The sequence below is a fragment of the Rana temporaria genome, chromosome 1 (genome assembly GCF_905171775.1).
Source record: "Rana temporaria chromosome 1, aRanTem1.1, whole genome shotgun sequence".
Lineage (NCBI taxonomy): Eukaryota > Metazoa > Chordata > Amphibia > Anura > Ranidae > Rana > Rana temporaria.
The window spans coordinates 663,140,633-663,152,018 of NC_053489.1; the positions used below are offsets into that span (position 1 = coordinate 663,140,633).

Here is an 11,386-nt window from a genome sequence, read left to right on the forward strand (position 1 = left end):
AGGAGAGAGGGGAGAGGAAGAAGGGGAGAGAGAGAGAGAGAGAGAGAGATACTAGGAAAGATAGAGAGAGAGAGGAGAGAGAGAAACGGATATATATATATATATATATATATATATATATATATATATATATATATATATAGTAGGTATATATAGTATATGATATATAGTAAGTAGATGTATAATGGCAGGTATGGATGAGTAGGTGCTCCCCTGATATCACTCACAGGTAGGTAGATGGATAGGTAAGTAGATGGATAGGTAGGTAGTTCCCCCTGATATCACACAGGTAGGTAGAAGGATAGGTAGGTAGATTTATAGGTAGGTAGTTTCCCCTGATATCACACAGGTAGGTAGAAGGATAGGTAGGTAGATTTATAGGTTGGTCATTGGTCATTTCCCCTGATATCACACAGGTAGGTAGATGGATAGGTAGAAGGATAGGTAGAAAAGTAGGTAGATAGATGGATAGGTAGGTAGTTCCCCCATGATATCACACAGGTAGGTAGAAGGATAGGTGGGTAGATGGATAGGTAGGTAGAAGGATAGGTAGGTAGCCCCCTGATATCACACGGGTAGGTAGATGGATAGGTAGATAGTCCCCCCTGATATCACACAGGTAGGTAGATGGATAGGTAGGTAGTTCTCCCATGATATCACACAGGTAGGTAGATGGATAGGTAGAAGGATAGGTAGGTAGTCCCCCCTGATATCACACAGGTAGGTAGATGGATAGGTAGAAGGATAGGTAGGTAGTCCCCCCTGATATCACACAGGTAGGTAGATGGATAGGTAGGTAGTTCCCCCATGATATCACACATGTAGGTAGAAGGATAGGTGGGTAGATGGATAGGTGGGTAGATGGATAGGTAGGTAGAAGGATAGGTAGGTAGCCCCCCTGATATCACACAGGTAGGTAGATGGATAGGTAGGTAGCCCCCTGATATCACACAGGTAAGTATACACGAGCTGATACAATGTAACAATCTGGGTTTTGGATGAAGATTGATTTCTAAACAAACAACAAAACATTCGGTCCACTCTGCAGATGTCAGTCACAGCAATGTCCCAGACACGGGTGGGGGGCTCGGAGTGACAGTGAGGTGACAGGCCGGGCATGGGGTGGCAGTGCCCGGGGTCAGAGGCAGGGAAGTGGGTCAGAGGAGGCATAGGACGTCCCACAGTGTGCAGCCGCTATATCAGAGAGCACGAGTGGGGAATGAGGAGGATGGAGGAAAATCTCACCAGTGACAGAGGGGGCACGAGTGGGGAATGAGGAGGATGGAGGAAAATCTCACCAGTGACAGAGGGGGCACGAGTGGGGAATGAGGAGGATGGAGGAAATCTCACCAGTGACAGAGGGGGCACGGGTGGGGAATGAGGAGGATGGAGGAAATCTCACCAGTGACAGAGGGGGCACGAGTGGGGAATGAGGAGGATGGAGGAAAATCTCACCAGTGACAGAGGGGGCACGAGTGGGGAATGAGGAGGATGGAGGAAATCTCACCAGTGACAGAGGGGGCACGGGTGGGGAATGAGGAGGATGGAGGAAATCTCACCAGTGACAGAGGGGGCACGAGTGGGGAATGAGGAGGATGGAGGAAATCTCACCAGTGACAGAGGGGGCACGGGTGGGGAATGAGGAGGATGGAGGAAATCTCACCAGTGACAGAGGGGGCACGAGTGGGGAATGAGGAGGATGGAGGAATTCTCACCAGTGACAGAGGGGGCACGGGTGGGGAATGAGGAGGATGGAGGAAATCTCACCAGTGACAGAGGGGGCACGGGTGGGGAATGAGGAGGATGGAGGAAATCTCACCAGTGACAGAGGGGGCACGAGTGGGGAATGAGGAGGATGGAGGAAATCTCACCAGTGACAGAGGGGGCATGGGTGGGGAATGAGGAGGATGGAGGAAATCTCACCAGTGACAGAGGGGCATGAGTGGGGAATGAGGAGTATGGAGGAATTCTCACCAGTGACAGAGGGGGCACGGGTGGGGAATGAGGAGGATGGAGGAAATCTCACCAGTGACCAAGGGGGCACGGGTGGGGAATGTGGAGGATGGAGGAAATCTCACCAGTGACAGAGGGGGCACAGGTGGGGAATGAGGAGGATGGAGGAAATCTCACCAGTGACAGAGGGGGCACGAGTGGGGAATGAGGAGGATGGAGGAAATCTCACCAGTGACAGAGGGGGCACGAGTGGGGAATGAGGATGATGGAGGAAATCTCACCAGTGACAGAGGGGTGGATGAAAAAACTATGGGGAGAGAAGAATAAGCCCTGTCTATTGGGTGTCTACTGGGTGTCCGTGATAAAATCACCAGTGGGACCAACACAGGAGTGGTCGCTGCTGGCAATGGCTGTGCAATACACGGGGCAGTGCTGACAAGATCAGGGGACTCCCTGGGTCATTACTAGGCATATTATAAGAGTCAGGAGAGGAGGAGACGTGGAAATGTCACCAGTGACGGAACACGGATATCACAGGAGGGAATGTAATGCTATCGTGACCGACAATCCACAACAGGATCGCAATCCCCATCCGACATACATTTGAAGTAACACAGTAATAATAATTTCTCGAGTGACAGAAACACCATGGACACAGATCATGCACCAGATCATTACAGGGGGGTCACATAGAGGGCGGGGGGTTAATGGCAAACACTACACGGGGGACAACATCACCAGTGGCATTCACAGCACGAGCGTATTATTTGACCAGTGACAAATCATGCGTGGAAAACAAACTACACAGAACTAAATCAACAAATATAATAATAAAAAACAAAAGTTACAGAAAAGTTATGAAAATACAAATAGAGAAGAGATATGAGTGATATGAGAGAGGAATAAAGATCACGATGTCTGAGTGGTACCAGAGCAATGGAAAGCTACAGGATAGCGTCACGAGTGGGGGGTCAGTGGGTAGGGGGAGGGGGGCACTAAGAGGGATTGGGGTGTCAGTACGAATAAAATTCTCAATTACCGGTACAATTTGCAGAAGGCACAGACAGGGCACCAAAAAACAATTAGTTACAAATGTCACCCGTGGTGATTCCACGCGCGTCAGCGCACAACATAGTAGCACCAGCGGTGGAGACTCCCTAAGCTGCCACAAATACAGTCGTGACAATTTCACGGGGGACAGCCCAACATCAAGAGGGGCCCCCGTACTGGTGGCCAGTGTAAGGGGTCGTTATAAAATCACCAGTGGGGTAAAACACTGACACTGTGACCAGCAACTGACTGCACAAGGGCAACAATTTCACTTGTGAGAAGAAGTTAATACAGGTTATGTGGAAACTATCACGAGTGACAACACAGAGACAGATCGTAAAGCATTGGCATAATCACACACAAAATGTACAAACGTTGTAATGACATTGTCATGAGTGGGAACAGAAGTGGCAGACAGGACACTGAGAACAGGAAAAGCTGTACTGATATTGTCCCGAGTGGGGACAGAAGTGGCAGACAGGACACTGAGAACAGGAACAGTTATACTGATATTGTCATGAGTGGGGACAGAAGTGGCAGACAGACAGTAGAATTAATGGAGTGGAAAGTTGGAGATAAGTTGTTATGAATGGGACAGAAGTGACAGGACACTGAGAACAGGAAAAGTTTTACTGATATTGTCATGAGTGGGGGCAGAAGTTACAGAAAGGACAGCTTGGGTGCAAGCTAAATTCTCAGCGAGTGAGGGACACTGCGTGCAGGGGACGTTGTCATGAGTGGAACAATATTTTCAGGAGTGGGGACAGAGGTGATAGAGAGGACACTGCAGGGGAACAATATTTTCAGGAGTGGGGACAGAGGTGATAGAGAGGACACTGCAGGGGAACAATATTTTCAGGAGTGGGGACAGAGGTGACAGGCAATGAGTGCAGGGATAAGTAGATAGCACACTGAGTGCAGGGAAAGTTGTAATGAGTGGGGGACAGAAGTAATAGACAGGACAATAAGTGCAGGGAAAGTTTGAGTGATATTGTTATGAGTGGGCACAGAGGTGGCACACAGGACACTGAGTGCAGGGAACATTTGAGTGACATTGCCACGAGTGTGGACAGAGGTGACAGACAGGACACTGAGTGCAGGGGACGTTTCAATGATATTGTTATGAGTGGGGACAGAACTGTAAGGGGACACTAAGTACAGAGGAAGGTCTCAGGGATATTGTCACCAGTGGGTACAGAAGTGACAGACAGGACACTGAGTGCAGGGAAAGTTTTAGTGATACTGTCAGGAGTGGGGACAGAGGTGACAGACAGGACACTTAATGCAGGGGAAAGATTGAGACACTTGCTTATAAATGGGGATAGAAGTGACAGTTGGTTAAAGGGTTCAGTGATATTTTCATGAGTGGGGACAGAACTGACAGGAAGGGCAATAAGTACAGGGGAAAGTCTCAGTGATATTGTCACCAGTGGGTACAGAAGTGACAGACAGAACACTGAGTGCAGGGAAAGTTTTAGTGATACTGTCATGAGTGGGGACAGAGGTGACAGACAGGGCAATAAGTACAGGGGAAAGTTTCAGTGATATTGTCACCAGTGGGTACAGAAGAGACAGACAGGACACTGAGTGCAGGGAACGTTTTAGTGATACTGTCAGGAGTGGGGACAGAGGTGACAGACAGGGCAATAAGTACAGGGGAAAGTCTCAGTGATATTGTCACCAGTGGGTACAGAAGTGACAGACGGGACACTGGGTGCAGGGAACGTTTTAGTGATACTGTCAGGAGTGGGGACAGAGGTGACAGACAGGACACTTAATGCAGGGGAAAGATTGAGACACTTGCTTATAAATGGGGATATAAGTGACAGTTGGTTAAAGGGTTCAGTTATATTTTCATGAGTGGGGACAGAACTGACAGGAAGGGCAATAAGTACAGGGGGAAGTCTCAGTGATATTGTCACCAGTGGGTACAGAAGAGACAGACGGGACACTGAGTGCAGGGAAAGTTTTAGTGATACTGTCATGAGTGGGGACAGAGGTGACAGACAGGGCAATAAGTACAGAAGAAGGTCTCAGGGATATTGTCACCAGTGGGTACAGAAGTGACAGACAGGACACTGAGTGCAGGGAACGTTTTAGTGATACTGTCAGGAGTGGGGACAGAGGTGACAGACAGGACACTTAATGCAGGGGAAAGATTGAGACACTTGCTTATAAATGGGGATAGAAGTGACAGTCGGTTAAAGGGTTCAGTGATATTTTCATGAGTGGGGACAGAGGTGATAGACAGGACAAGTTTTAGTGATATTGATATGTGTGGGGACAGAAGTGACAGATAGGACACTGAGTGCAGGTAAAGTGTTAGTGATATTGTCACCAGTGAAGAAAAAAAGTAATGGAGAGGGCACTGAGTGATTAGTGATTTTGCCATGAGTGGGGACAGAGGTGATAGAGAGGACACTGCAGGGGAACAATATTTTCAGGAGTGGGGACAGAGGTGATAGAGGGGACACTGCAGGGGAACAATATTTTCAGGAGTGGGGACAGAGGTGATAGAGAGGACACTGCAGGGGAACAATATTTTCAGGAGTGGGGACAGAGGTGACAGGCAATGAGTGCAGGGATAAGTTTCCATTAGTGGGGGACAGAAGGAGTAGAGAGCACACTGAGTGCAGGGAAAGTTGTAATGAGTGGGGACAGAAGTAATAGACAGGACGCTAAGTGCAGGAAAATGTTGAGTGACATTGTCATGAGTGGGGGACAGAAGTAAAAGACAGGACACTGAGGGCAGGGAAAGTTTGAGTGATATTGTTATGAGTGGGCACAGAGGTGACAGACAGGACACTGAGTGCAGGGAACATTTTAATGATATTGTTATGAGTGGGGACGGAGGTAACAGAGAGGACACTGAGTGCAGGGGAACAACATTTTCAGGAGTGGGGACAGAGGTGATAGGCAATGAGTGCAGGGAAACGTTTCTATGAGTGGGGACAGAAGTAGTAGAGAGGACACTGAGTGAATGGAAAGTTTGCCTGACATTGTCATGAGTGGGGACAGAAGTAATAAACAGGACACTGAGTGGGGAAAAAGTTTCAAATATATTGTCATGAGTGGGGACAGAAGTGGCAGACAAGGCACTAAGTGCAGGGAAAGTTTCCATGAGTGGGCACAGAAGTAATAGACAGGACCCTGAATGCAGGGGAACAACATTTTCAGGAGTGGGGACAGAAATAATAGACAGGACACTAAGTGCAGGGAAAGTTTGAGTGATATTGTTATGAGTGGGCACAGAGGTGGCACACAGGACACTGAGTGCAGGGAACATTTGAGTGATATTGCCACAAGTGTGGACTGAGGTAACAGAGAGGACACTAAGTGCAGGGGAACAACATTTTCAGGAGTGGGGACAGAGGTGACAGGCAATGAGTGCAGGGAAACATTTCTATGAGTGGGGACAGAAGTAATAAACAGGACACTGAGTGCATGGAAAGTTTGAGTGACATTGTCATGAGTGGGCACAGAAGTAATAGATTGGACCCTGAGTGCAGGGAAGGTGTTTGCGACATTGTCATGAGTGGGGACAGAAGTAATAAACAGGACACTGAGTCAGGGAAAAAGTTTCAATTATATTGTCATGAGTGGGGACAAAAGTGGCAGACAAGGCACTGAGTTCAGGGAAAGTTTCCATGAGTGGGCACAGAAGTAATAGACAGGACCCTGAGTACAGGGGGGGGGGGTGTTTCTGACATTGTCATGAGTGGGGACAGAAGTAATAAACAGGACACTGAGTGGGGAAAAAGTTTCAAATATATTGTCATGAGTGGGGACAAAAGTGGCAGACAAGGCACTGAGTTCAGGGAAAGTTTCCATGAGTGGGCACAGAAGTAATAGACAGGACCCTGAGTGCGGGGAAGGTGTTTCCGACATTGTCATGAGTGGGGACAGGGGTGACAGACAAGACAGAGGGTGCAGGGTGACAAACCAGGGTGACAAAACATGCCAGGGGGTGCAGGGTGACTTACCTGCAGTATCCAGTGGAAAGTCTCGCCCACCAGTGGGAAGCCCATGGAGCCCTTAGGAATGGGCAGCTTGCAGCTCTTGTCCCGGGTGGCCGCCCAGCGCAGTTGCCAGAGTTGCTGGGACACGGCGAGGAGTAGAGCCACGGAGACCAGGCAGGCGGCGAGGGTGGTCAGCACCGACACCAGATCAAAGCTATCAAACAGCATGGCGATCCGGCCGGCCGGGGGAGCGGAGCCGGGAGGAGGAGGAGGAGGAGGAGGGAGCCGGGCTCAGCAGCAGCACCTGGAGGAGAGGCAGAGCGGAGCGTCAGTCATCCCTGTGTACAGTACAGCAGTGTGTGAGCTCCAGGTACCAACACTCTGCTATATATAGAGGAGGGGAGGATACTCACTACTCCCCCCACCCTCCCTCCTACTACACTCACTGCTAGAGGAGGAGGAGGCGGAGAGACTCCTACTACATCTACCGACTACTGACAGATCCCACTACTACTACCCCCAATATACTACAGGGAGAGCTGCTTCTACATCTACCGACTACTGACAGATCCCACTACTACTACCCCCAATATACTACAGGGAGAGCTGCTTCTACATCTACCGACTACTGACAGATCCCACTACTACCCCCAATATACTACAGGGAGAGCTGCTACTACATCTACCGACTACAACCACTGACAGATCCCACTACTACTACCCCCAATATACTACAGGGAGAGCTGCTTCTACATCTACCGACTACAGCCACTGACAGATCCCACTACTACTCCCAATATACTACAGGGAGAGCTGCTTCTACATCTACCGACTACTGACAGATCCCACTACTACTACCCCCAATATACTACAGGGAGAGCTGATACTACATCTACCGACTGCAACCACTGACAGATCCCACTACTACTACCCCCAATATACTACAGGGAGAGCTGCTTCTACATCTACCGACTACAACCACTGGCAGATCCCACTACTACCCCCAATATACTACAAGGAGAGCTGCTTCTACATCTACCGACTACAACCACTGACAGATCCCACTACTACCCCCAATATACTACAGGGAGAGCTGCTTCTACATCTACCGACTACTGACAGATCCCACTACTACCCCCAATATACTACAGGGAGAGCTGCTTCTACATCTACCGACTACAACCACTGACAGATCCCACTACTACCCCCAATATACTACAGGGAGAGCTGCTACTACATCTACCGACTACTGACAGATCCCACTACTACTACCCCCAATATACTACAGGGAGAGCTGCTTCTACATCTACCGACTACAACCACTGACAGATCCCACTACTACTACCCCCAATATACTACAGGGAGAGCTGCTTCTACATCTACCGACTACTGACAGATCCCACTACTACCCCCAATATACTACAGGGAGAGCTGCTACTACATCTACCGACTGCAACCACTGACAGATCCCACTACTACCCCAAATATACTACAGGGAGAGCTGCTTCTACATCTACCGACTACAACCACTGACAGATCTCACTACTACTACCCCCAATATACTACAGGGAGAGCTGCTTCTACATCTACCGACTGCAACCACTGACAGATCTCACTACTACTCCCAATATACTACAGGGAGAGCTGCTTCTACATCTACCGACTACAACCACTGACAGATCACAATACTACCCCCAATATACTACAGGGAGAGCTGCTACTACATCTACCGACTACAACCACTGACAGATCCCACTACTACTACTACCCCCAATATACTACAGGGAGAGCTGCTTCTACATCTACCAACTACAACCACTGACAGATCCCACTACTACTACTACCCCCAATATACTGCAGGGAGAGCTGCTTCTACATCTACCGACTACAACCACTGACAGATCCCACTACTACTACTACTCCCAATATACTACAGGGAAAGCTGCTTCTACATCTACCGACTACAACCACTGACAGATCCCACTACTACTACTACTCCCAATATACTACAGGGAGAGCTGCTTCTACATCTATCGAATACAACCACTGACAGATCCCACTACTACTACAACCCCCAATATACTTCAGGGAGAGCTGCTACTACATCTACCAATGTCTACAGACTACAACCACTGCCAGATCCCACTACTACCTCGAATATACTAACTACATGGAGAGCTGCTACTACATCGACTAACTTCTACCGACCACAACAACTGACAGATACTACTACTACTGCCCCCAATATACTACAGGGAGAGCTGCTACTACATCTACCAACTTCTACCTAATAAAACCACTGCCAGATCCCACTACTACTACTACTACCCCCAATACACTACAGAGAGAGCTGCTACTAAATCTACAACTACTGACTACAAACAAGGACAGATCCCACTACTACTACTACCCCTAATATACTACAGGGAGAGCTGCTACTACATCTACCAATGTCTACAGACTACAACCACTGACAGATCGCACCACTACTACACCCAATATACTACAGGGAGGCAGAGAGACTCTAAAGAAGTTCTCCTTTAACTTGTGCCAACTACAACTCCTTCCAGATACCACTGCTATTACCCCAGTATACTGCTGGTAAAAATGGAGAGTTGCTACTACATCTCCTTCAACTCATGCCAACTACAACTACAGTCAAATCCCACTACTATACTACTGTAACATCTGCTTTAACTTCTAACAACTACAACTCTTGGCAGAACTCAATACTACTACCCACAATATACTGCAGGAGGAACATAGAGAGCTGCTACTACATCTACCTACTAACCACTTGCCAGATCCCACAACTACTACCTTTGCTAGATTGCTACAGGAACATGGAGAGCTGCAATTACATCTCCTTCAGCTTCTACCAACTACAGCTACTGCCAGACCCCACTACTACTACCCCCCAATATACTGCTAGAAGAACATTGAAAGCTGCTACTACATCTCCATCAACTTCAACGCTTCAATCAACCACAACTCCTGCCCCATACTACGAATAACCCCCATACACTGCTGGAGTTAATGGAACATGCAGAGCTACTACATCTCACTTATCTTCTACCAGATAAAAAATCATGTCAAATACCACAACTACTACCCTCAATACTCATGGATGTGGAGGGGGAACTGCTTCTACACCACCTGCAATGTCTATGAACTACAACTCCTGCCAAGTACAACTTTTACTACCCCCACCCCAATCCATGTAATGGTGGGGTAACATGGAGAGCAGCTACTACATCTCTCTGAAATTCTTCCATCTACAACTAATGCCAGATACCACTACTACCCCTAATGTAATGCTGGAAGCGGGGGGGGGGGGGACTTCTTCCATCTACAACTAATGCCAGATACCACTACTACCCCTAATGTAATGCTGGAAGGGGGGGGGGACTTCTTCCATCTACAACTAATGCCAGATACCACTACTACCCCTAATGTAATGCTGGAAGCGGGGGGGGGGGGACTTCTTCCATCTACAACTAATGCCAGATACCACTACTACCCCTAATGTAATGCTGGAAGCGGGGGGGGGGGGGGACTTCTTCCATCCACAACTAATGCCAGATACCACTACTACCCCTAATGTAATGCTGGAAGCGGGGACTTCTTCTGACAATCAATACTACTATTATGTCACTCAAGAAAGGGGTGCAGCATCAGATAGTAATGTAATTTAACAATTTCTATTTAAACAATAATGAGTCTGTGCTCCACAATTCCTAAACTAATAGCTAGAAAAAATAATCACCTTCTACTAGAGAGAGAGATGTGAACAAAAAAATATTGAAACATTGTAGCAAAAATTCTACACCACATGTAAATACAAAGCTTTGTTTGTAGATCTGATTTTGCTACAATGTTGTAATGTGTCTAACTAAAATGATACACTGTGATCTCTAACTTCATGCAATGTTTAGTAGTTTCTGCTCATCTCTATCTCTAGTAGAGGGTGCTTTTTTCTAAGTCAATACTACCACAGCCATTAACATATTGATTGAAGTGGGGAGACACTGAGGAACTGCTACTACATCTCCCTGTACTTCTGCTGACTACAACTCCTGCCAGAAACCACTACTACTACCCTAAAAACTGCTAGTGGTGGGAGAACTGCACTACATCTCCATCAACCTCTGATAACCGATACTACCACTACTACTCCTAATATACAGAGCTGCTGCTACATTTCCCTGTACTTCTACTGACTACAACTCCTACCAGAAACAACTACTACTACCCTAAAAACTGATAGAGGTGGGAGAACTGCACTACATCTCCATCAACTTCTGGTAACCGATACTACCACTACTACTCCTAATGTACAGAGATGCTACTACATTTCCCTGTACTTCTACTGACTACAACTCCTACCAGAAACCACTACTACTACCCTAAAAACTGCGAGAGGT

General features: G+C 47.7%; 1 protein-coding gene across 1 annotated transcript in view; it reads right to left on the reverse strand.

Moving 5' to 3' along the window:
- The window catches only part of LOC120924565 (cytochrome P450 26B1), a 67,427-nt gene extending 60,109 nt beyond the window's left edge, over window positions 1-7,318 (reverse strand). Inside the window, exon 1 of the mRNA XM_040335547.1 lies at window positions 6,987-7,318. Within this exon, the coding sequence (XP_040191481.1) occupies window positions 6,987-7,190 (204 nt within the window). The 5' untranslated portion in view covers window positions 7,191-7,318. The remainder of the gene's footprint in view (window positions 1-6,986) is intronic.
- Window positions 7,319-11,386: the final 4,068 nt, after the last annotated feature.